The following is a 26,696-nucleotide window of genomic DNA, read 5'->3' as shown; positions in this document are numbered from 1 at the left end:
AAGCCGAAGCGCGGCAAGGGAGCAAAGAGAAAGGGCTGGGGGGAGGGGAGCGCAGCATCACATCCCCGTCCGGAGAGCTCCCCTGCAGTGCCCCCCGTGCTCACCCTCGGCTCTTCTGTCCCCTGCTGTCCCCCCCGCTTTACCTGTTGTCTGTCTGATTCCTCCCCATTTACAAGCTCACTGGCATCATGCCACACCTTCGCCGTCTCTCACTCCCGGGAGCCTCCGAAGAGCAGAGACTCCCTCATGAACGCCGCGTGGCCCTGGAGGCTGGCGGCGCGCGCCGACCTCGGCGGCGAGGCGGGGCCGAGCGGGGCCGGCCCGCGGGCGGCCACGGTGGTGTCAGCCGTGAGGGGAGGTGGCGAGCAGCAGGAACTTTTTTCCAACTACCCAGTCGGTCTAATAAAAGATATCGCATCTACTCAAAGAACCGCGCCTGCCTTTAAAATGAAGCCACTATTATGCTAGAAGGCTCCAGTCTATGTGTGCGTTGTGATCTAACCCAGGGTGAACTCCCAGCCCAAGATGAGGTCCTCTGCACTCGCAGGCAGCTGTAGGTAACAGTGGTGCTGAAACTCAGGGAGAGCTTGGTTTCTAGCTTGCATGTCTTAGCTCCTAGACCTCAGACGGTTTCTTAGAGGGAGTTTTGAAAGAATGAAAGAATTTGATCAAGATAAATCCTGTACTCCTGCAACATGAGGGTAGAGGCACTACCCCAGTTCCTTCTTCCTCCACCCCTGCAGGCTTTCACAGTATGCAGCTAATAACAAAAATGGAGATTCCCAGAGTGGGAGCAGAAAAATGATCCCCGAGTCCAAAGGTTTTACATGCTGCTCAAAAAATGCTGTTTAAAATTGCTCTTCTCTCCCTTGCTGTGTTTCGGTTTGGGATCATCTGAGACTTAATTCAGTCATCATCAGCAGTTCTCACAGCTCATGTTTCCTGTGAGGTGCTACGACATTATTTCGTACTCAGTTTGAGTGGTACTGGTTGGATGTGGCAAGTGTGGCTTCAGCAGGCGAAACATGAATAAACCTTTTCCAACAAAATTAAAAAAAACTTTATCAAAATTAAAAAAAAAATTCTTCTACAATCTCATTTCTGAAAATGGTCAGAGAGCAATTTTGAAAAAAAAGAAAAGTTCAGCCAAGCCTCCTTTGGAAGTTTACCTTTGCAACTATGAAAGTTGTTGTAAATATTTTTAATGAAAGCTGAGGCTCTGGAGCACAGGATGGTAGCCTCAAGGGAAAGCTCTGGCTACTACCTATTCTATAGGAAGTTGACTGCATCCAACATCTGAATGTCAGTGAGCATCATGGGAATGCCCATCAAGTTCGGTAGCACTTGACCCCATCATCCTATTTCAAGATGCAAGAGTTCTGGTGGATGGTATTTTTTGTTGAACAAACTGTGCGTGGTCAGTATTTAAGCTTTTGGGTATCACACTACCCTTCCTTAGGTCTCCCTATCTCAAGGTGTGCATACGTGCAGTTTCCTCTTTGAGATTAATTCAGGGCAAGAAAGAAAATGATTAACATCAAGACTAGGAAATCTAAATGCTCTGTTCAGAGAAAAAGAAGTGACTCGCCATATTTTGTAGCACTCTTTGCTGTGGAATCAAAGAGGATATTATGATTAGATAGGACAGGACTGCACAAAAGACTCAGGGTGACCAAAATGAAAGATTAAAATGGAGGCATTTAGGAAAGCAGCTGGGTTTCTAGCCATGGAAAAAACTCAGGAGTTATTACTCAAATTTTACAGTATTTCGAGGGCTCTCTCACTGTTTCAGCAGCTAAAGCAGTGGTTCTCAACTGGGGTGCATAGCATCCTGGAGAGATGAGATGCCCCTTCATGGAAGCTGTGAGGGCAGTGGCTAGGTAAAACTGCCCCATGCACTTCCAGTGCATTAGGACACTCTAATCAACCCAAAGCAGGCAGTAAAGCTGCTTACCGTGTAGCTGTTTCTAGTCAAACCCCCCCACCCCAAAATGCTCCTCCTGGAAACAGGCACAAGTGAAACTGTCCTGGCTGTTTAGAAGGAGCATTTGGGGCACTAGACCAGAAAGAGCTGTGCAGAATGAGGCAGCTCCTGCCCTGTTTTAGGTTGATCAGAGCATGAGAAGCCTGCAAACGTGGCATAGCCCTTCCTGAGTTGGATTTGCAGAACAGGGCAGTTTTGTCCCAGTTGCACAGCACCATACTTGCAGCAGAGTCCAGCTGAGAAGCACTCAGGTAAGCTGAGGCAGCACCAACAGTGGTTCTCAGCCAGGGGGAACTAGCCTGCATTCAACAAAAAAAAGTAGTGGCAGTATGGCTTGACCCTGAAAAGGTTGAGAACCACTGCACTGAAGAAAAGAGTCAATTTTAGTTTTAGTTATCACTAGACATTGCAAAAAGACTAGAAAAGAAACTCTTTTCTCCCAAGGCAGAATGCAGTCTCTGTCGCTTCCAATGTCCCAGGGACAAACCCAAAAACCCATTTGGGATATGAAGCAGTAGGTTTCTTCCAGGACAACATGAATGGCTGTCTTAAAGCACTGTCTTGGGACAAGCCACCCAGTCAGTCCCCCAGTGCACCTTTTTTGCCCAAATCTTGGCCCCTCTTGAAATCAAGCTGAAGCTTGGTTACCAATGTTTAATTATGAGCCATGTGAAAGGGGCATCTACATGCCACTGCACCAATCTTCATCCTGGAGTCTGGCAAAATAGTCAGCCAGTGAATCTCACACATGCACATGCACCCTATGGGACAATTGGCAGGAAAAGAGCCTGAGTACCAGTGGCTGCTTTGCTTCAACTGGCAGGAGCTCAGGCAGGGGCTCCCCTTTGGACTCACAGATGTGTAGGCAGGTCCTCAGGCCCCTCCAGCCAGACTTTGGTGCCCAAATATACTCTCCAGGTTCATCCAGCATTGCTGAGCCAGTATTTAAACAGTTCCTTGAAGACACCCAGGCAGCCCGTGACTGTAGAAGGTAGGCAGGATTCGCATGCAACTGCAGGGGTACTGTCACTCCCTTCACTTTGTTGCTGAGAAGATCTGGGGTGAACTTGTGCTGCTCCATCAATTCTGGGAGAACAGTTTCTAAATATCCTGGCATCGTGCACCCTGCCCTGCCAGCCAGCATTCACATGTACAAGATAGCTACAATGGTCTATTTCTGCCTGCAGCACAACTGAGAAAAAGGCTTTGTGGTTGATCCACAGTGTGTGGGGGAAAGGATGGTGATATCTGCACCACCAAAAGCTCCAACTTAGTTGAGGAACCCCAGGCTCGCAAAACCATTCACTGTCTCCTGTGGGTCGGCAAGACACGTGATCTGAGGGACATCACCCACTGGTTACCAGTCATACCTCTACCCCACAGTTTTGAGCACTGCTGACTTGCCAACTATGACATAGTCTGGCACAGACCAGAGTGAGCTTACATATTATGATGACAATGTGCTTCTCACCCCAGTGGTTTGCCACCAGAGGGAAGGGGCATGTTTGGTGCAGATCATCATGAACGTACCCCTGGGCAAGTGAAAGTTCATCCACCACTGCTTGTCATGCCAGGTGGCCATGATGATCTGTTCCCATCAGCTGCTGCTCATCTCCCTGGCACAGAAATGCCACTGAGTTTGGAGATGCTACTACATCAGCCTGGACACACTGTGTTAACCTGTAGCTAACATATTCAGGGTGACAACTGCTGGCAAGGAGGGCAAGGCAGATGTAGCCATGTACCTCCCTGTGGATGACATCCAGCAATTCTTGTCTTCCTTGAGATTTGTCCTTTTTCACTCATTCCATGAATGATCAAAGGCAAGTAAGCTGCCAGGGCCCACTAGTGGAGACTTTTCCGCAAAATCTCAAGCACAAGCTCACACCACTGGGCCAATATGGCCTGCATTGAAGGACCACATCCAGATTCATTGTACTACTCATTGATAGTAGTGGTAGCAACAGAAATGCCAGGCAGTTTGTGGCAGCAATTAAGCAGTCATTTTCTCCGAAGTCCTGCCCACAAAGATTTTGCTAGCCCCTTCCCACCCTGCTGAACAGCCAATGGGTGCTTCGCATATCACTGAGGAATCCCCAGAAACCTACGGACACTTGGTTATCTGGAGGCATGATGGGATGCCCATGATGATTTCCCCAGCCGCCTGCTGCCAGAGAAGTGATACTGAACTGACTGACACTTACTGACTGCTGACTGGAAGGGCAACATATGTACACACCATTTCCTCATTTTAGGTCTGGGACAAACAAAGGGACAACCAGGCCTGTGATAAATGCAATGTCCATTTGTACCAGGACACTTTCACTATACTTCTGAAGGAAAAATCAAACTTGCTGGATGATTGTATTGCAGTACATAAAATACAAATAATTGGTTGCATCTGAGAGGTATTGGGCACTTCCACTTTGAATTAAAATGGTTAGTCCAGTTAGGTTCAAAGTACTCTGCTCCATCCCTACTGAACTATCCAGAACACCTCAAGAAACCAGTGCACTGTTATGCTGACAAAGCACTCCTATTATCATGAAACTGCAAGCCATTCACTTGACAACAGATGTATGACTACATGCAATACGTCATGGGAGGAACAAACTGCATGCAAAGAACACATGGAACTTTTAGTTCTAAAAGACATCCTAACTACACGAGCAGGTATGGTCATTAGGAGGCCACTGCCATAAGAAAAAAACATGCCTTTTGACTCATACCTGTCCCTTCACCTTGTGACAGCTGGCTGTTCGCTGCTGTTGTCATGTGCACCACAGATTTTCCAACATTGCTGCACATAATTTGTAAAAGGATTTAGCATTCTGTATTTCCATACCACACTTTTTATCATTCAAGCACTGGTAAACAAAGAAAGACTATATAGAAAGCTACCACCAGTACTGCTTGAAGAAAGTAGTCATCACCAACATACGATAGAAGTAAACTACTCTAAAATGTACAAATATAATACATCAAAATGAAATTTAAAATATAGTTTGAGAAGAGTCCTATTTTGAAAGTTTAGTATTGGAAATTTGCTGCCACCTTGTGACAACTATGTATATGTTGGTACACAAGGAAAGAACTAGTACTTTGAACTAGTGAACAGAAGACTAATTCTATGTTCTATTTTCTTTCATTCTTAGCATATGTAATTGTATAAATCAGTGGCACTCAACCGGCTTAGCACATGGGCTGGATGAATGGCATGGGACTGGTCTGCAGGGCAGATCCCATTAATAGGATCAGTCCACAGGCTAGATCCAGCAAAGGGTTGGCGTGCAGGGTTGATCTACAGGTGTGATCTGGTGCACAAACCCAGCCTTGCATGCTAGATTTGGTCATGGAGTGATCCCCTGCACCAACCTGAGCCCACACACTGTCTGGCTGTGAAGAGACCCTGTTTGCTGGCACAACCCACAAGCTAGATTCAGCATGTTGGCCAGATCCTGCTGCAGAGCAACCCTGAATGCTGGAACTGGCTGCAGACTGACCTGACCTGTGCACTGATGCAATCTTGTACATATGGTTAAGCATCCATCTTGCAGGCCAATTACAGAATTACTAGTATAAATCAACTTATCACATACAAGTCAAGCCACATTAGTCCGGTTAAAAATGAATTTCAAAACAAAAACACACAGCCTTGTTTGTTAAATAAATCTAGCTTCAAAGCCTCTCCCAAGAATATATAGAAAAGGAATATCAGAACAATATCAAAGGCCTTTGACAATTTGGTAAGAATATGCAGCTGCTTCCCTTACTTCTGTCATGAATGCAAATCCTTTGAAAGAAATCCTGCTGTTTCCTAAATTTGATCTGTAAATCTGGTCTGGAGGCCATGTGTGCAGCTTTTTTGCACCAAGGTTTCCTATGTAAAGAAATCCTGCTGATTCAGAGACTTCTGCAGTCCTTGCATAGACTAGAGAACTCAGCCTGTAACATTTGTGTGTTGTTACAGGACTTGGGATATCTGTTAGGAATGGACTGTATTCTCCTTACAAACTACATGCCTTGATGTCCAACAAGTACCATAGTAATGTAGCTATACCAAGTTTTACTTTGAAACTTAGAATTTTCCTGTTGTTACACTGATGATTATAGGTACAGGTCATGGATTAAATAGCAAAGGCTAATTTCAGCAAAAATGTGTAATCTTTTTAATCCTTTGCCACTTTTTTTTCCCTTTTAAAGTGATTCAAGTGGGAAATCTCTCATACCTGTACTCCTGGAGCAGAAAAAATAAGAACATGAATTTTGATTCCTGCACTTTAACTTCAGCTGAAAAGATTCTCTTTCATGTGATACAAAAAATCTCAGGAATGCTGGGTATGTTTTATGGTGCCAGTGAGTAGTAAAACATCACCACTGACTTGCACAGCCAGTCTCCGCTGTTCAATAGGGCTGTGCAAAACAGCAGTTTCATTTAGACTTCCATTTTGATGGGACATTTCGTTTCATTCAGAAACCAATGGTCCGTTTTGTTTTGTCAAAACTGTTTTGACATTTCGCCCATAGGCTATAGTGGGGAACCATGAAACTGCCTATAAAACTTTGTCAGTTCTTGCCTGATTTGGATGGAACTGTAGGGATGGCAGCCCCTGCTGAGGCCACGAAGCCTGCCAAGTTTCAAGAAGCGAGGTGGAGGGGTTTCTGAAAAACTACCTCAGGGTGTTGACAAGCAAAAACTTGTGACTTGGGTGACAGTGTGTGTGAGTTAAGGTGCAGTGGGGTGAAAACTGCAGGGATAGCAGCCCCTGCTGAGGCCATGAAGCCTGCAAGCTTTCAGAGTGAGGTGCCAGAGTTTCTGAGAAACTGCCCCTCAGGGTGTTGACAAGCAAAAACTTGTGACATGGGTGACAGAAAGCAGGCCAGTTCAAACAATGCTGCCTTTTATGCTGTTTTTCCAGCCCTCCCCCAGAGCACTGGGATTGGAAGGGACCTCAGGGAAGGACCACGGTCACCGGCCAGCTACAGTCAATATGAGAGCAGTCCTTCCCCCCTACCTCTCCTTACTTTGTTCCCCTGCAGGCAAGCCCTGCTTGAGTTTCCAAACTTGATACTTTTCAAAACGTTTCGACTGCCCTTGTTTCATTTCAAAGCCCTTCATTTTGTTTCAATTTTGCTGTTTTGAGCTTGAAACTAGTCGAAACAGCATCGAAATGAAACAGCCGGAGAAATTTCAGTCCTACAGTTCAGCCAACCTTGACCAGAAGACACTGATTGGCTATATAGGTCAAAAGTTCATAATGAATCAGCCCATTACTAGTCCACAAGACTTAAATGTCCTTGTTTGGTTATCTCACTATATTTTTCTAATACTGTTAGTATCCAGAAATATTAAGCAGATATTATTTGGAATATAGTACTTTACATGCCATATAGCTATGGTAGTCTGAGCTGACTTCATTCAATGAGTTAATCTGCGACAACTATACAAAAAGCACTAAAACCAAAAATATGCTCTGTTTACCAAGAGACAATATTTATTATTACAACTGAGAATGCTACATACACAGTATTGCACAAGTTATAAATGGGTTAACAAAATTATGTTCATACATAACTGTTACTAGCACTCACATAAAAATAAAGTTTAACAGATTGTGCGTTAGGTGTTTTAATCTCTTAAGAAAGTTGTCATTTTTACTATTTGAGAATATGAAAGAGAGAGCTTTCACTCACAGCATATACATGGACACATGAAAAGGAACACTGAATATGCAAAAAGCCCTAAAAAATCAAAAACAAGTAAAAAATGAATACAGCAATAGCACTTTCACCAATTACCAGTGTTACATTCATTGTCTTTTCTTTATCCTCTACAAGAGAGTTACAATCCCAAGAACTGTCCTTCATTTGGACTATTGTAGACATTATCTCAACAATAACACAAACATCATTTTTTTGGCAGGAGTGGAGGACTTGTGGTATTAGAAATTCAAATCTAGCAAGTGTCTTGCCATCTTTTCTCCATTTAAGTACAATATGAAATAAAGCAACTGTGTGTAACGAAGTTGGTAATTGAAGGAAAACTAGTGTTTTCACACCAAAGTTGTGCACATCCAAAATTAAAAATTCAAGGATGAACATTAAGCAAGCACTATCTCTGGAACCTTTCACTTTTATAACTGATGGGATGTGGGGAAAAAAGGAGACGTGGTATATGCTCACTACTGCAAGAATGCCATGGCTTTCTCTCCTTTCCCCTCAGTCAGATTCTCTTAGCTGTCCTCTGCAGTTTTCATGCTCAGATGCAAGTTAGCAGCTTTCCAGACTTATTTCACTACTGGATTGTCAGTTTTCAAGCCTAATTTCACTGTTTATATTCATCTCCCACTACTGCCCACTCATTTGCCAGTACCCTCCTTTCTTAGAACCCAACAGCCAGGTCTTTCTTGGAAACAACCTTGTCACCTCATTTTGTCAGACTTCTAGACGAACCAGTCAAGCAGTGATGACTTTATTGCCTCTCATGGTCTCTCCTTCAATTTGCATGAATGAATAGCTTTGGAGCAAGTTTCATTGGACAGCAGGAGGAATGGTAGAAACAAAAGACTGAAAGCCATACTTGATATTTACTAATACCCAACTAGCAAGGGAAGAGGTGCTGCATAATGTTAACAGATGGGAAGACTGGTTTGTATACAGAGAAGTCCCAATTAGCAGAAAGGAAATTAAAGTATCTTTTTATTAAAAATGGCATCCTCCAAGCAACGACATTTTCATTAAATGAAAGCCAGTGCAAATCTCATCATTTTTTATTCAAGACATGATTGTTTTTGAAAGTGAAATTTTCCTTTCATAAAGTTACTCTCATCCAGAACAGTCTGTAGAAACAAATTATTGTCAATGTGGCAAGGAAAACCTAACACTTTCACAAGCTACTGATGAGGTCCAGCTGTCAAAAAGTTGGTCAGGAGCATGACTGCAAAGCTAAAATGACAAAATGCTTTCCTCCAATTAATAAATAACTTCCTTGTGGAGTGACCAAATAACATACAGGGGATACATACATACTGTGTAAAGGGAGGACTCTAGGTTTGACAGAAACTTTAGAAATGTTGCTCCCTGGGTCAGAATGGGAAGAAGACAAACAGATAGGATGTGGGAAAAGGGTGGCTTGTGCGTATTTTGCCGTAATACTTTAGTGGTTGAAGGTTTGTTGTTCCTGCACACTATTTATTTTAACTGCAGGGAGACTGTGTCTGCTGTGGGGAAAAGTAAAACATACATAAGAGGCAAGACATTCCAAAACAAAAGAATGAGGATCATTTTAAAAATATGGATTAGTTTGTTAGTTCATGAACCAGCAATGTATGACCATTTTAGCATCAGAAGTCAGTATTTGCTACCTTCAGAGCTCTTTTCCTGGAGAATAACTATAATGCTGATATTCAAGTTTATCAAGGGATGAAGATACTGGAAACCTCTCAAGAACAGACTGAAGTGTTCTACTAGACAAGCATAAGTAAGCTCTGAAACCTACTTGCATTAATAGTATTAGTTTCCCTCATCAAAGCGGAGCACTTGGGCAGTATATTTTTACTGACTGCTTTTTCTTTGAGATTGGGAATAAAGGAAACCAAAATTAAAAGATAGAACCAAGAGTGAAACTTGGTTTCCCTCAATACATGAGAACATAGTTCTACTGCACAATTTAGTGTCCTTACCTTCTGGGGACCAATTCACTGCATAAATATACTAGTGCTGGGATTTAACACACAGGTTAAATTTTAAAATTGCTTTATTTTCCTTAAAGGCAGCCATACGTCACAAAGCCTAAGAACCTGAAAGAAACGCAAATGCTTCAGAAAAATCACAAAGCTGAGTAAGTGTTCCATGGTGTTGAAAACAAAAGGAAGAAGTCCTGAGATTTCAGATGTTAAAGCTTTCTCCACAGCCACATGTTCCTTTGATGTTTGGGTTATTGAAGACAAATTCACTGGACAGTTTGTGTTCCACATAGTCCATTTCCGTGCCTAGAAGTGTAAGCTGTGCTTTCTTTTCAATAAACACTCTAACTCCTTCAGGGAAACAAAAAAGACAAAACTATTACTGTTGTACGATCCCGTAATAGGTCTTACTCACTTTTAATTTTACAACACAATTTAGCGATGCATGTGACGTAGAGGCTAAATGCAAAGTTTGTCAGTGTGGTTTGTTGCTGCTTCAAGATAGACAAATAAATACCTGATACCATGCAATAAATCATATACCGTAATAAAGTAATCTTTGATATCCTCTCTTGCATTATGTTCGATATCCTATTTCTGCCTGGACTGCAAATGTTGCTAATTCTGTGTTACAGGCAGTCCTCAACTTAAGACGTTTCAAGTTACAACGAATGGCACTTATGAAATTTATAAACTGACATCCTGTTTCGACTTTACACTGTTGATCTGACGCAATGCCACACCAGCAAACAAGTTCGCTGCATCGCCCATCTCCCTGGGGAACATCCGTCCAAACTTCCTTGGACACTTTCTTTTCTCCAGAAAAACTTGCAGCCAAGACTCCTGAGAAGACTCCAGCCAAGAGCCCTTCAAAGTGTCCAGCAAAGTCACCTCAAAGAAGTTCTTCCAAATCAATATGATTGCTATTTACAATATAAATACATTAATGTAGCTATATTACTCATCTATAATTGATTGAATACAAAATTCTGGGGTATTTTTGGTAAAAATAGGGCCTTGGTTTCAGGAACCAATCTGCCATTCATAGTATTGTTTCCTATGAAAAAAATCTGTTCCGAGTTGCAATGTTTCAACTTAAGATGAGGTTTTCAGAAACCAATTGTGTTGTAAGACCGAGGACTGCCTGTAGGATTACCAAGTGAAATTCTGAAAGATAAAGAAGTTCCTAAAAGAAATCATGCACTTTAATTTCTGAATACTTTGGCTGTTACTGAAAGTACAACTATAAGGCAGTTTATAACATTGTTCCTATGGGAAAATCGGTTCCAAGTTATGACGTATCAACTTAATACGAGGTTTTCAGCAACCAATTGTGTTCTAAATCCGAGGACTGCCTGTATTTTCTAGTAGCTGTCTTTTTAGAAAGAAAGCAACTTGCCTCAAACATATCTGACTGGAATCTCATTTTTCCTGTCAAAAAACAAACAAACAAAAAAAAAACCCCACACAAAATCTTTGTTGAATGACTAGCAATATTCAGTCCTGTAAGTGTTCATTACTAATAATTCATTCCAATTAGTAATATTCAGTCAAGTTTAAGCATTTCAAATATACCATAAACTAAGAGGATTATGAACTAGTGCTTCTTGAGATTCAAGAACTGAAAGTCATCCCTTTTCTAACAGCATACAGAACTTTCACAGACTTGGCTGGCTGGAAGATATTGTACTTTAGACCTCCAAGTTTACTTTAAAAAAGTCATTTTAGTAAACGAATTTAGATTTTGTAAAGATAGAAAAATAAAATACTAAAAATTCAGTGGTTTAGGGAAAAAGGAGTTTTTAGAAGGTTGTTTTATGTTAAGCGTCTGGCAGATATTACATTTGACATGTTGCAACATGCCCCTCTCTCCCAATTTGCAGCACCATAATGGCAAACCAGCCAAAAGGTGTTCCATATATAATTTTGTCAGATATCTTTGGGACTAGTCTGTATGGTGCCATAAATTGAATATGCACTATGTCCCACCCAGGGATGTCACAGTCCTGATACTTATAATGGGGTGTTGGGCACATGGGTTGCAAGGAAGCCTCCAGATGGAAGCCTTGCAACTCGTGTGTCCATCACTTTAAGGTGACCCAGTACATTGCTGACTTGTCCCATAGCCTTTGTGGGAGCTGCAGGCTAAGGCGGTCAACACATTGGGTCATGGTGAACCACAGGGCTTGCTGTGAGCCAGCACTTTAAAGACCCTTTTCCTGCAGCTTCCATGATTTTGAAAAGCTTTGCCTTATGGTTCTCACCAGAGCCACACAGAGCTACAGGACAAGGCAGCCAACATGCTGGTCTAGTCTATGCCAGGCTAGGCATGCAAAGTTAAACTCTGCAAGGGGGAGCCCCTTAGCTGCCTTCAACGAGAACCCTGCAAACTATATTTGGCTTGCAAGGCCCCTATTAAAAATAATGGTGCAATTGGGATTGGTCCCTGACCTCAAAAAGTCATGCATCCTACCATGCACGTGCAGCATAGAAGGGCAGACAATTGTTAGGACTGGGGATCAGACCCCTTCATACCATTATTTTAATGTTTCCCAGTGCCCTTAGTAATATACTTTGTTTAACCTCATTTGAAACTGATAAAAGCTAGGAATACAGGAAACCCAAGGGAATAGGAGCCTACAAGTTTAGCTAAAGGTGGCTAGTATTGGCAGGGAAGGCTACATCTAATAATGGATGTTGTCATCTGGCCACTGGAGTGGAATACAGAACTCTGTGCTTGGCACTTAGTATGCCAAAGTAGAATTGGAGCAGGCGCTCCTGAAATTAGCATATTCAACTGCCTAGAGTTTGCCAAGAGGAAATAATGAACACTGATTTCTGAAATCCTGCCCCTTTCTGGAACTTTGTAGTACTGAGACGAGCACTACAGAAGTACCACTGCTCACGAGGGATCCATAGCCAGGAATGCCTCTTCACTTAGGTGCCTACAATTCCCTTTTTTCAAACAAACCAGCAGAGCTCACTCTTCTCTTAAAAAAGAAAAAAAAAAAAAACCCAAACCAGTGGGGGGATGAAGATGTGCCACTGGGCCAAACTTTATTATATGTTTGCCTCATGGTTAGGGCACTCATCTAGAATCAAAAGACCTGAGTTCAATGACATCTTCAGCCTGATGTAAGGCATATCCACATCTCACCACTTTCAGGAGAAAGCCCCAGCTACTAAACTACAGCATCACTCTCCCACCCCTCTTGCTCTCTCTCAAGTTAAATTCTCTTTTTCTGCACTGGCATGGCTTCGTCAGGAGAGGGGGAGTTCTTTCACTTGTCTGGTACTCAGAGCCCTTTCCTGGGAGAAGGGGGCTATGGGCATGTGACCTGGTGGGCAATCCTAGCAGACCTTTATAATTCCTATTAAATGAAAAGTAATTTAAGAGCAAAAGAGCAAGTCCTGTGCTCTTGCCATGCAGCAATTCATTAATCTGTTCAGGCTTCTGCATGTTAAATACTGTTTTCTGCTTGAATACTGAGGGTTTCCATCCAATCAGAACAGATCCTACTAGCAGCAGTCCTCTTGGAAAGTGTACCTGGCAAGTAGCCCTCACTAAAGCTCAACTTGTGCAACCTTGCATAAAACTGTAAGATAAGCACCATTATTACTGCTGCTGATACCAATTCCTCAAGTGGAAGATTTAAAAAAGGGGGACACCCAGCTACAAGTGACAGAGAGGGCCCAATTTTGTTGGTACAAGTTTGGCATGCTTTAGGAAGGCCTATCAGATAAAGGACTTGAGCTCAAAGTACCTGAGTTCAGGTACACCTTGCTCATGGATCCCAAATGAACCTAGGCATGACCTAGATGTCAACTTGTTCTGTCGTGTCAACATCAGGGCAGTTTAGTTATGTGCAGAAATATGGGGAACTTTGAAGCCAAGAGCGTAAAATCCAGTGAGGATTAGGATACAGCTAAACAGGGGGTCTCCTTCTGAAATGCAATTCAGCCATCAAGACTAAAATAGAATTCAAGTCCCTAGGAGTCAAAGTCCTTTATTAGATGTATCCTGAAACGCTGGGCTGGCAGAACCTTCATCTGGCTGCTGTAGTCACAGTCTCTACCAGGAACTCTTATGACACCTCTGTCTTAACTTGAAGCATAAGCCAGATAAGCCACCAACTACCCTAGAGAGTTCCAAGAGACAGTACAGCCTGGATGTGCAATAAGAAAGATGCAGAGAGATGCATTTTGCACTTATTGTACCAGCGGCCTTGAATTTAACCCTGCAAGTTTTTGCTAATCGTGGGCAGTTATTTTTATACTTTCTTAATGGAATCAAATGCAGCAATTTGTAAGGAACCCCAGGATTTCTCCCTTTGTAACTTGAGGGAGCTAATAAAGTCTAGACTGCATGGCTGGTACTATACTATAACAGTTTAGAAATTCTGTAAAAAAGTTACACTGCCTCAATTTTTCCCTCTATTGCTTCAAATAAAACTCACCATCTTGAATTACTTCTTCATCAGAATCTCCTTTCGATTTTGTATATTCTAATGTGTAAGAAAGTCCATTGCACCCTCTTGTACGAACTCCAACTTTAACACCAACCTGAAACAACATCAGAAGATTGGAAAATAGATGCATATGACTTTGATGCAGGTTTTTTCCCCCCCTTAGAAGGTAAAGCTCAACACAAGTGGAATCTGTTTTATGGATGAAGGGCTTAATTTCTTTCAACGCCACCAGCCCTCCCCCACAAGACTGACTAGAGAAGCAAGAATTAGGATGTGAAGTAACTAAATGCAAAATACTCTACTGAAGCCCAACAGTTAGGCTGGGTCTGCAGTAACAAAATTCAGACCCAGTCTACACTAGTGACAGCAATAATGGCAATGAATGTGGACAGAGTTGAGGCATTTCTACCATCATTCTACCTCATACTTTTGAGCTCTATCTATAGCTTTTGGGATTTCACTAAGAGCAAGTTTATGCCAGAGATTTTCTATTGCAGAGAAAAATAGAGTCTGTATAAAAACATAAATTCCAACAAAATAGGGCTGGCACCCTATTTAGGCGTTTGGTTTCATAAGCAGTTTAGAAGAGAAAAATTTTACTTGAAAGCCAAGTGGTTTTGCAATTTCAAATTTTTTTTTTTACAATACTTTACTGTTTTCTGTTTCAAGAGCAACGTAGACACTTATTCAGGGAGCAGATGGTAAGATAATGTTGACAAGGTTGAGGCTGAGCCATATTTGCACAGCACTCCTATGATAATTTGTCAATTTCTAATTTCCAATGCTGGAAAATTACTTCAGTGGCAACCTTCAATACCATGTTACCACTTAGTCCTTACTACTCAAGTCTTTCCAACTTTTATAAAGTCTGTTTTACACTGATCCAGTAGGACATAAAGGCTATCACAATTCTGTGGATAGGTTCCAACCATTCCTAATTACTGTAGCTATCCAAGATGTTGTGTCAGGCCAAGGCCTAGTCTACTCTTCCTAATTTTGCTGGTAATGTTTTGAGTGGATCTACAACCAAAACTTCTCTGTGCTGGTAAAACTCTCCTCTCTGTCAACAGTTGAGCCACCTCTGCTGAATGACATAGGGCTTCTGCTACTATCTGGCAGCTACGGTGGAAGGTATCTGCAGATAATCCCATGCCTTTTGCCGGTTACTACAGTCCATTCAACAGGCACTATCTTGCCAGAATGATCTTCAGACTCTAGCAGTAATGCTGCTACAGCAGATCTGTCAGCATCGCACATTCTGGGCATATGTTCCACAGCACATGTACTGCTGTCAAAAGCCCTGGAGGAAGAGTAATATAAGCATAGACAGGCCTGACAGCAGGTGCATAAACAACAGATGAGAAGTTATCAGCAAGACAAGGAACAGAAATCAGTCTACACTAACAGACATTGCCTCTTCCTAATAAAAAGGCTACCATCCTACCCATGAAAGTTTACTCAGAATTGTTTAGTAAATGTAAAAAGAAATTGTGTGTGCAATTATGGAGAAAGAGGCCAGCGGCAGCTATTAAGTGCCACCAGTTATGCAGGTAACAACAACACTGCCTAAAGCTGATGAATACACTATCCTTGTTTTCATGCTGAATGGAAGAAGCAGTTAAATACCTACATATTAGTAATTGCTGGAAAAACTCAAGATAATGGGATCCATGACAAACTAAACTGTGTGGACTGAGGGCTTCCTGGAACAAGATGCAAACATAGAAAGTGACCAACTGGTAGCAGCTGCACAGGTGAGGCAGAAAGCCAACCAGATGAGAAACAATTGCAGGAGGGGGCCTGATAGGAAAGCTGAGTGCTGCACTGCCTGGAAAAGAGACTTGTATTTCTGACCAAGGAAGTCACAATTTGTATTTACAGGACTTTGTAAATAAGCAAGATCACACCAAAATAACAACCCAGCGGTGTAATCAATTTCTCTTCCCAATTGAAATGCCAGATAGGGCTCAAATATTAGCTAGCCATATAGGTCAAAATATTATCAAAGATTATATGCATATATATGTATCTCCACCAACAAAAACTTTTTGAGAAATGAAGACTCTCATGAGAGCAACTAATCTCAACTTTTAATGAAAGGTTCTTTTAGTGTTTTAGATAACTGCTAACAGCAATTGGTTAGATTATTTTTAAAATACTAACTTGGAAATATTTTAAGTCTTGACAAATTTCTTTAAAGAATGCATGCTGGACTTTCCTCTTTTTCTAAAATTACCAACAGCTCACTTAACATGCTTTGCCCAAAGTAGTTTCTCTCAGAACATTTGATTCTTATATACAACAGTAAATATTAGTGTATAAAAATATTTTGAAATGAAATAATTAATAGCAAGTACCATTAATATGTTGTTTGTTGCTGGTTTTGAGTTTTGTTGTTTAACATTGATTGCATATACTTCATAGCTGCTCAAATAAACAAAGCGAGCACCACAAGAAATGCTAAAAATATTAGCAGAGCATACAAGCAAGCCTTTTTTTGTACTTACATGCTCAGGTTTATCTTTAAGAAGCTGTTTAATCTTCTGTACAGCTGATGGAGTCTGAAAAATGGAGGTTTCACAGAACATTTACCTAAGTTGAAAATGTTAATATACCATATAATATTTTGAATCTTTTACTGCTTCTACAATTACACTGTAAATAAAGGTTCAAGAGTTTCTTTCCAACTTCACAGTTTTCAAGTTTATAAATACATTTGTTTTGCTTTCCAGTTAGATATCTCCTTTCTTGCCTGCAGTCACGTGACACTAATGCTATTGCTGGAGTGTAAGCTAATTATTCAACTCATTAAGTTTTGGTATTGCACACTGTAACTGACACCCTAAGTTATATTTAACATAGTTAAATTGAGGGTTCCCTGAAAAAAGCAGATAATTTTGTCACAAGCTGAAAACAATGAAAAGGAAAAACAGTTCAATATTTATAAATAATAAAAAATTACATCACAAGTAATTTGGGACTAAATGTACAGTTTCTGAAAAAAAAAAAGCCAACTCCTGCAGCCTAAGAAACTTTTGAGAACCTTTCTATTGTAAAATTGCTTATTCTGTAATAAAATACAGGTTTCCCTTGATTTATGCAGGTTCTTTATATGTGAATTCGCACTTATGCGATGAACGTATTTAGACCCATAATTCGTTATATGCGAGGTAAATTTGCTCAGCATAGAGCCCCCCCCTCTCCAAGCAGGTAAGTCTTTGGGGGCAGAGGAAAGGTCCATGGCCCCACTCACCCCAGCCCCGGTTGCAAAGGCCCAGGAGCTGCGGCACCAGCTCTGCCTGTCCCCACTTACCCCAGATCCTGCTGCTGCTGTCCCGGGAGTGGCCGATGCCAGCTCCCTGTTGTCACTGGGCTGCACCGTGCCCTGTGCAGGCAGCTGGTGTCAGCTGATCCCAGGGCCGCTCCAGCACAGCCTGGGGTGGGTGCGGACAAGCAGAGCCCTGGGCAGTGCAGGGCATAGCACTCACCCCAGCCCCAGCTGCAGTAGGGCCCTGGGAGCTGCTGGCGCCAGCTGCCTGCGCCAGGACACGGTGCAGCCCAGCAGCTATCGCTCCTGGGACAGTTGCAGCAGGAGCTGGGGTGCATGGAGACAGGCAGAGCCCTGAGGAGTTTGGGCAATGGGGCAGCTCAGTGGCTGCAGGCAGCTGGTGCGAGTACCATGCCCTACACCACCTGAGGCTCCATTTGTCCACACTTACCACAGCCAGTGCTAGAGTGGTCCCAGGAACAGCTGACACAGGAACGTATCCCTATTTCTTACATTATAAAGTAGGTTCGCTTTATGCGAATTCCATTTATCCTTCATTCTCCAGGAATGTATGTACTGCATAAATAGAGGGAAACTTGTACCACAACATTTTTCTAGGGTGGAAGAACCAGACAAGGCTATCGGCTTCCTTTCTCTGTCCAACCCTAGTGAGATGATGACAAATATTTAAAAAAAATAAAAGAATTTTTAAAAATTCTTATGTGAAAAATATAACTAAATTGTCTTCCTTATTAAAATAAAATAATCCTGACAGGTTGAAGTTATAAAGCATATATGCAACTCAATAACGAGTGTTAATAATATGCCTCTTGATATTCTGAAACAAACAAACTCCTTATTTAATACTTGCCTTTTTGTTAAATTAGACAGGGATTATATTATGTTGTAAATTCTAGTAATTTGCTTATGGGGTGGGGAGTAACAACTCCAAACAGCTAATCCTAATATTCACACCTCTGTGTTCTGAGTCAGAATAGCCCAACTCTGCATTTAACTCAGGGCAAGCCCACTGCATGTTTCTGCATCTGTAAGACAAAGATAACACTTACAGAGTTGAGAAAGATCCTATTAATGTATTTTACATTACTTTTATATGTTAAAACAAGCTGTCAAGCTCATTTGGCCCCAGGGGTTGGATCGAGACTGTATAGCTCCTCATGGGCTGGACGACCCACCTCTGGAGCTGGTTTGTGTGGTTTCTTGCCATGGCTGTCAGGGCTGCTGTGTTAGCATTAACTGACAGAGTTAATGCCACCAGCACTGCTTAGCCAGTGTGGCTGCAACTGCCAAGTTGTCACTGCAACAGCAGTATATAAGGAAGACTTTTTTTTATCCTTTTATTTCTGAAGTCGAGTTTATAGAACTAGATCACTTCATTTTTGTTCAGTGGATCTCAAACAGGGTGCCATGAGACCGTTTCAGAGGTGCTCCATACCTCAATAAAAAAGTACTCTGCATGCTTTATGCAGAGCCCAACCAGGAAGGGCAGTGGAATGAATATTCCCCTACTGTATTAGGGTAATCAAGCCTGAAGCAGGGAGAAGAGCCTTTTTTTGGCCTCAGCCCGTCCTGGCCAGCCCCCATCATGCTCTTCGTAGAGGCACAAGACACAATTCCACCTACCCCATGCAATCTGTTTCAAAGGGCTGCAGCAAGAGTATGATCTCCTGCCTACTTTAGGGTTATCAGAGAGTCCTAATGCAGGAGGAGTGCACACTGGTCCTACAGCCCTTCCCAGTCTGGCTGTGCCCAGGCATTTGGGGCACTTTTACCTGGCAGTGGTGGCTGAAAACCACTGGAGGTTAAACCAAGGCACCAACACTGGTTTTTAACAGGCAAGCTGCCAAATTCAAAAAAAATTGTGCAAAGTTACCCTGAATGCTGGAGTGGCCACAGGAACTCCTTTGCTACTGGCAACTGCAGTGAGAGGTCCCATGGGCTGAATCCAGCCTCTTGACCGTATTTTTGACATTTCTGTGCTAGAATGTTATCATTAAAAAAGAATTTTTATGCTGTTGAGTATTTTCTCAAAAAAAAGATAAAAAGCTAGTGACGCCAACGGAAGTTTTTAAGTAGAATGGGTGCCATTTTCTCCCCTATTGCTGACTCAGATATACTGCAAATTGCAGGCCAGCAAAAAGCAGATTTATAAAGCATGCAGGGCTGGTTGTTGTAGAAACCAGGGACTTCAGAAATAGAAGCATAAACAGTCTTCCTTACATACATCTATTAAATGCCTATTTTTTAAAAAAAGATTTGTTTTTGCCATTATGATTATAAGGCAAGCATCTAGGTTAAAATGACTTAATATCTATGCAGTGTGTTCTTTTCTAAAGCAGGAGTCTTCCAACTGTTCTGTGGATCCAAGGTTTTGACAGGTCACCAAGGCTTCCACCAAGAGCCTAGAAATAATAATACAGTGAGGGTAATAGTGGCATAGCCCAGGAGGCATAGAGCCCAGTGGCATAGCCCAGGAGGCTGCACCAGCACTGTCAGGCTAGGTTGCCTGGCTCTGCATCAGTTTTTAGGACAGGGATAGAGATTCCATGGCAGAAATGATATGACAGGGTTCTGTGTTTTCAGAAAGTTTGAAAACTACTGTTCAAATAATTGGCCTATAAAGAAGAATAAGCTACTCAAGACCCAAGTCTCAGCTTCAGCACACAGCTAGGACAGAGAGCTTTTGCAATGACAAGCTGAGAACACAATTGTCTTTGCTTTTCTTCTCAAAATTATTACGGATGTAATCTGAACTTTTATTACCTTTTGCAATCTGTACACATTTCTGTGCCCTCTAAATCAGGGCTGGGCAAAATACAGCCCACAGGCCAAATGCGGCCCGCCATGTCATTCTATCAAGTCCACGAGGCCCCTAAAATTTTTTGAAAATTAATATTTATCTGCCCCTGGTTCCTGTCAAAGATGATAGGAGTGAGGGGCAGCAGGACCCAAGGGAAGCCCTGGTAGGCTCTTGAAGACCAAGACCCGCCCAGCCCCACCCCAGTCAGAAGCCCCTGCCTAGCAGAGGCTTCTGGCCTGGGTCCATGGGGATATTCATGCCTGTGCTGGAGCAGGAAATTCAGGGAAGAAGGGGGTAGGGGGTAGGGGAAGTGGGGAGGCAGGGGAGGACTGCAGCCACTGCCCCAGTCCTTGGGGCCAGGCTGGCTCCTGCTGAGCCCCTGTCCAGCCACACAGCCAGGAGCCGCATGGTACTAGAATGGGAGGTGGGCGGCCACGGGAGTGGAAGTGAGCGGCAGTGTAGGAGTGCGGGGCAGATGTTGTATCCCAGGGCCTGTGCCAGCAGGGTCCAGAGTGGAGTGGCAGGAGTGTGGGCTGGCAGGGGTCTACAGAGTTGGGCTTGGCTGTGCCAGCAGGGAGAAGGGGCAGCTGGTCTGGCGCCACAGAATCCCTGCCAGTTGGGCCCCCACACTCCACACTCCTGCCTGGCTATTGCTGGTTCCTGCACACCCACTTGCTTCTCTCGTTCCAGCCCTGCAGTAGGGCTGTGTGTGCTTGCCCCACCTGTGACCCCATGCTCCCCCATCTGAGTGGCGGGGGCAGGGAACAAACTGGTGCTGAGCACAGAACAGTGGTCCCTCCCCCTCCCTGTGACCAGCATTTCCTGGTGCAGCTGCCCAGTGCTGTTCTGTGTCTCTGCCATGTCACCACTACCAGTGGGGAGCAGGCACATGCAGCTCTATGTGGGCTGTGAGTGGCTGCAGCACAGAGCACCGGTGGCAGCAGAGGGAAGTGCTGCTTTTCTCCTGTGCTCAGCACCAGTTTGTCCCACACTGCCACTGCTCAGTCTCAGCTCCAGGCTCACAGCAGCAGCAGCTAGGCACAAGCTGCTGCTTGTGGCGGAGGAAAGAGGTTTTTCTTCATCGCCACCACGCAGTGTTTGGTGTGGCCACCAGGAGAGTTTGCCTGTGATGTGCATCTTTCACTGCCGCTTGTGAGCTGCCCAGCATAGTGAGGGGAGGCCGCTTTCCTCTGCCACAAACAGCAGCTTGTGCCCAGCTGCGAGCCTGGAGCTGGCATGGGGCCCACGCTGAGCAGTGTCAGCGTGGCACAAAATGGTGCTCAGTGTGGGAGAAAAGCAGCACCTCCACCTCCTGCCACTGGTGCTCCGTGCTGCAGCTGCTTGCAGCCCATGTGGGGCTGCCTGTGCCTGCTCTCTGTTGCCAGCAGTGACACAGCGGAGATACAGGACAGCCCCGGGTGGCTGCACCAGGAAGCGCTGGCCATTGGGTGGGAGAAGAGCGGCTTTTCTTCTGCGCTGAGCACCGGTTTGTTCTGTGCTCCTGCCACTCAGCCCAGACGGGTGAGCATGGGGTCAGGGCTGCATACACTCACCTTGCCTGTACCATGGGGCTGAGGTGGGGGGGTTGGGGGTGAGCAGGTGCATGGGAGCCAGTGCACCAGGGCTAGCACTGGCAGGACCCAAAGCAGGCTGGCAGGAGTGCAGGGCAGGGGCTGTCTGGGGCTCTATAGAGCCAGGCTGGTTCCCTTGACTCCCTCCTGGTGCAGTGCAGCCTGGCTTCACAGACCCCCTGCCAGCATGGCCCTGTTCTGGCCACCCCACCCTTGCTCCCACTGGCGCTAGCCCCAGTGCTAGCACAGGCTGTTGCTGAGCTTTGTGTGCCCACTCGCTGTCCCTTCCTCCACCTGCTGCAGCCATTCATTTCCCTGCTCCTCCCCTGCTGGCTGGCCATCCCAGCTTCAGTCCCACGGACAGCAAAAACAGATGGGACATGGTGCTGGAGCAGTGAGAGACAGGGGAAGTGGGGACAGGGAAGCAGCAGAGGCAGATGGGGCGAAGTAGCAGAAGAAGCATGGGGCTATACCAGTGACCCGAGGCCAGGAGTGCAGTGCCCAGGACTCTGCCTGCCACGGGGGGGGGCTGTGGGCAAACTCTCCCCCTCCACCCAAGAAACAACACTCCCCAGCCACCCTCCCCACATACACAGCCCCCCGCAAAAACCAACACCTGACCACACACCCGCAAACCCATACCCACCCACAATATACAAGAGTAACACCTCATTTTAAGCTATGATACTATCACCTCTATGTACACCACACACACACATATGTGTGTAAATCAAGACAAAAATATTTTTTGAAATGAAACTAATGAATGTTGTAGTACACATCTGATTTTTAGAATATAATTTGGTATTTTTCTGGTTCCAAGATGGCAAACCCCCCTTGCTGAAAGGAGTACTTCCAGGGGACAAAGGGAAGGACTTCTGGTGGCAAAGGTTAGGGATTAGAGGGTGGAACTTCCAGGCCCAAAACAGCGACCAGGGCACCTATCAAGGGGCGAGGCTACGCATGCGGCCCTCAACGGCTCGCCAAAACTCTGCAAGCAGCCCTTCACCCGAAATAACTGCCCACCCCTGCTCCAAGTACTAGCAGTTATTAGGGTAAGTTTTCCAGCTGAATTATTTATCAAGAATTCACCTAGTAGGTCTTTCTGACCTCTACTATAAGTCAGCTTAGGCCCAAAGCTCAAGCACCATTAGTTTATATTCTAAATGTGGTAATTTAAAACATTTTGAAATTTGAAATGTTTATTATATCATGCAGTTATTTTTCCTTATAGGCATTACTGTGGCTGAAATTTAAAAATGCTAGGACATGAAGCAATTTAAAGTTAGGTTTTAAAAGCACCAGCAATTCTGTTCCTCTTTTAGCATGCCTTAGTTCAACATTTCCTCTTTGCTGGAGAGGCAGGGATTCAGATCTGAACACAGTTTTCCTTTCCAATCTCCAAATATCTAACCACAAATATAATGGTCAAGTGGTTTCCACAGTATCATGTGACCATCTAACAAATTAAGCATGTCATTAAAAAAAAAAAAATCACATTTGTTTTAGTGCTGGAGTGATATAGCTTGGCAGTACAGGAAATGTGTGAAAGGCAAGGATTTTTGTTGCTGATTTCTTCAGGACTGGAAGGATGCACTGCATTTGAAAGCTTGTCGGGGAACAGGTCTAGACATACCGTCTTGCAGGAGAAAGTCTCCTGGGAACAATTTAACTGTGGTTACCTTTCTCTGGAGCCGCCATTTTTACTGCAAGTGAAAAAACTCCAACATCTATATGCTGGTGGTTTCTCTTGGGAGACCAGCAACAACTCTCCCAGGAGAATCTAGGAGCACCTGCAGGAGGCCAAGCTGGGTGAAGTTTTTCTACCAAAGACCAAACTTAGAAGTCTCCCCGATTATTTGAATGCGCCGACACAGCCAAAAAAGTCTGTAGGCACTCTGAATGCCTGTCCCTGTCCTCATGAGCTTGGCCCAATCATGCATCTGGTCCATTAAAAGAGATCAAAAAAAAAAAAGACCCTTCCAGCTCCTTCTGACAGCCAGTCTGCAGCTTCTGTCACCTGACTGAAAACAAGGCGGCAGAGGCAGGTCCAAACGCAAGCCCAGACTGTCCCTGCCGGACGGGGCAAACGCGCAGCTGCTGTTAGGACCCTTCTTTCTGCTTCCAGCTTCTCCCTCACAGCTCCGCTGTCGCCTACGGTAAGCAGCGCCCGGCCGCGGACAACACAAAGGCAGCAGTACTGCGCGGGTGGGGGGGGAAGGAACCACGCGACCGTTAACGGCCAGTCGCGAGCCCGAACGCGAGCCCGCGGCGCATGCGCAGAGCGCCCCCGTCCGCCCAGCCCGTTTACTGCAGGCAGAGCTGGGAGCTCGCTGCTTCGCCAGCCTGCTCCCTCCCACCCGCCGCGGCACTGACCAGTGTGAGGGCGGCGCGGGTGGCCTGTATCTTCCTCTTGCTCACGGCGCGGACAGTGGCTCTGACCACCGAGGAGGCCATCTCCTCCCCCCACGCCTTAGCCCCGGCCTCTACCCTCTGCCATGGGCACTGCCAACGTCACTGCGCAATGCGTTCGGCATACGTCATCTCCCCCAGCCAGTTGTGCCTGGCGATTGGATGGAAGCGGGGGACCAATGGCCGCTTTACTCTGCCGGCCGTTGCTGAGCGCCAGCGCGTCCCTCCCGGTCACCTCCCCACTCAGCTCAACGCAAAACCCCAGGGGCTCAAGCCTTGCTGTGGGGGCTGGCACCCGCCTCAAGGCGCATGCGCAGGGGTGGCAGGAAGTGAGCTGCGGTGGGGGTTTGCGTCGTAGCGGCGCGCGGCACCTTCCGCGCATGCGCGTTCCAGCCGTTGTGAGCGCCTCGTGCAGTCTCTTAGTCCTACCGCCTCTTCAGTCTGCTACCGGCTACACATACAGGTTGACGTGTGACTTGTGACATGCGTTCCACCAGTTAAGAGAACACAAGAAGCTTTGGTGCATGTGGGAGAGGAGGAAGCCCGTCTCTCCTTAAAAAGATAAGCCTACGAAATGCATTTATTGCAACCTGCTTTGGCTTCAAGACCTTGGTCTGCCCTTTCCTCATCCCGTGCACATTTTCCATAGAGAGATGGTTCGCTGGCCTCAGCAGCAGACGAGCCCAGGTGGCCCTCCAAAGAGGTACTGGCTTCCTCAGCTGCTCTCGGGGTCAATCATGTGCCTGTCCTGAGTCACCGAAAAGCCTGGAGTCCATTCATGTGGGCAACTGAAGGGCAGGTCGGGGCCTTGCAGCTGGGTGCCTAACCAAGGGATACAGGGGTGTAGGTTGTAGCTGTGTTGGTCTAAGGACAGGCAGACAAGGTTCTTTGCGTGAATCTGATAATCTTTTATTAGACCAACATAAATAGTTGGAAAACAATTATTAAGCAATTTGAACCCAAAAGCTTGCTTAATAATTGTTTTCCAACTATTTAAGTTGGTCTAATAAAAGATTTCAGATTCACGCAAAGAATGTTGTCTAACCAAGGGATACGCACTGACTGTGGGTTCAGGGCAAGTAGGCACTAAAACAATGCGTCTCGCAGAGTTGGACAAATTCAGGAATGATTTTACATTCCTTGCTCCCCCGGAACTTAGTTCTACTCCAAAAGAGATTTTGGAGGGTATTTTAAGCAAGGGGTGGGGGAGAAAATGGGGGAAAGATGGGCAAGGATCAGGCTCTAAATTTGTTTTAATCACCTAAGAATATCCCACAGAACTTAGCTTCAGAGGAAATGTATTCCAATTGTGTACCTGCATGGTTAAGATTTAGTGTGATATTTAAAAAAAAAAAAAAGTACCATGTTTGTTCATGTGTACATTTAGTAGCTAGAGCACAGCAAAAATGTTAAAAGAGGAGTGCTTTTTTTGGCCAGCCACTGACTCATTGAAACATCGACCATGTTATTCTACCTCTAAACATTTTACCTCAAGAAATCGAGTCTCACAGGGGCACTAGAAAGATTAATTATTGGTTCAAACCTGCTTTGGCCATGTAATACAACACATACGTGCCATTAAAAAGTATGTTTGGTCAAACATTTGGTCAATTTTTTTAACTTAACGCTTGATTCACCTTTGGATAACTATTTGGCTAATTAATTGGGCTTCAGGATCAGAACTGCATTAATAGCTACATGCAGTAGAGAGTGCTAATCGGGTGCAGTGAATAGAAAAACTCCAGACAGTTCTTTGAATTAGATATGCAAAAGATAAATTTAACTACTGCAGTAAATGATTACTGAAAAGAGACTCCCAATTTATTAACAGCAAATAGAAAGAAAAAGTGCAATATACTGCTCTACATGTGTTTACATTTTGAATGCTCAATGCCTACGTGTAGAAAATGAAGGGTGTTACCAACACAGAGAGCTTTCACACAGATAAGCAGATGGGGGTGGTGGCAGCATTAACTGCTGGAAAAAGCAGTTGGAGACTCCAGCCCCAGTTCCATAATTAGTCACTGTTTTTAGGGATCTAATTCCTATTGCAATCAATGGAATGATTAGGATTGACTTTAATGGGAACTGAATCAAGGCATCAAGCTTAAAAAGTAGATGAATCATTTCAGTCCTTTATCAGAAAAGGTAATCTATGCTAAAAATCTAGTTATAGAATAGATCATTGTGGGATGCTTCATGAGAATTTACATACAATAGGTTTTCTCCTTGACAATAACAATGAACTGAGACAACTGAAAGATATGAACACTTTAGAAATATTCTGAAGCCTTCTAATCGTACAGTAGATAGCCTGGGAATGCAGAAGTAATATGTCTAGCTAGCACATGCCTGTAATAATCAGTAGTCAATCAGACCACCCCCAAAAGTTTCACATTAATAGATTCATAATTGGTAGGGTCAGAAAGGACCAGAGCAGATCATCAAGCCCAACCCCCCCACCATGGGGGGGAAAGAATGCTGGG

General features: G+C 44.3%; 2 protein-coding genes across 2 annotated transcripts in view; both read right to left on the bottom strand.

Moving 5' to 3' along the window:
• Positions 1 to 208, bottom strand: part of GOLM1 (golgi membrane protein 1) — a 99,630-nt gene extending 99,422 nt beyond the window's left edge. The window contains exon 1 of the mRNA XM_090038637.1: positions 144 to 208. The gene's annotated coding sequence lies outside the window, so the exon portion shown is untranslated. The remainder of the gene's footprint in view (positions 1 to 143) is intronic.
• A 7,249-nt stretch (positions 209 to 7,457) lies between these two features.
• ISCA1 (iron-sulfur cluster assembly 1) lies at positions 7,458 to 24,402 on the bottom strand. Its single transcript, XM_090038625.1, has 4 exons — positions 24,175 to 24,402; positions 16,646 to 16,699; positions 14,127 to 14,232; positions 7,458 to 10,020 (listed from the first exon to the last, which is right to left on the bottom strand). The coding sequence occupies exons 1-4, from the start codon at positions 24,253 to 24,255 to the stop codon at positions 9,872 to 9,874; spliced, it is 390 nt and encodes a 129-aa protein (XP_089894751.1). The 5' UTR covers positions 24,256 to 24,402; the 3' UTR covers positions 7,458 to 9,871.
• Positions 24,403 to 26,696: the final 2,294 nt, after the last annotated feature.

The sequence above is a fragment of the Crocodylus siamensis genome, chromosome 3 (genome assembly GCF_052110815.1).
Source record: "Crocodylus siamensis isolate JL-2025a chromosome 3, ASM5211081v1, whole genome shotgun sequence".
In the NCBI taxonomy this organism is placed as follows: Eukaryota; Metazoa; Chordata; order Crocodylia; family Crocodylidae; genus Crocodylus; species Crocodylus siamensis.
The sequence above is the reverse complement of the archived record's forward strand: the minus strand, read 5'-3'. Positions and strand labels throughout refer to the sequence as shown.

Excerpts from the sequence above, each read along its gene's own strand:
- ISCA1 (XM_090038625.1), bottom strand. The coding sequence starts at position 24,255 with ATGGCCTCCTCGGTGGTCAGAGCCACTGTCCGCGCCGTGAGCAAGAGG. Across the intron at positions 16,700-24,174 it reads CCCGCGCCGCCCTCACACTG|ACTCCATCAGCTGTACAGAA; the intron begins GTCAGTGCCGCG and ends TCCATTTTTCAG. Across the intron at positions 14,233-16,645 it reads TTAAAGATAAACCTGAGCAT|GTTGGTGTTAAAGTTGGAGT; the intron begins GTAAGTACAAAA and ends ATGTTGTTTCAG.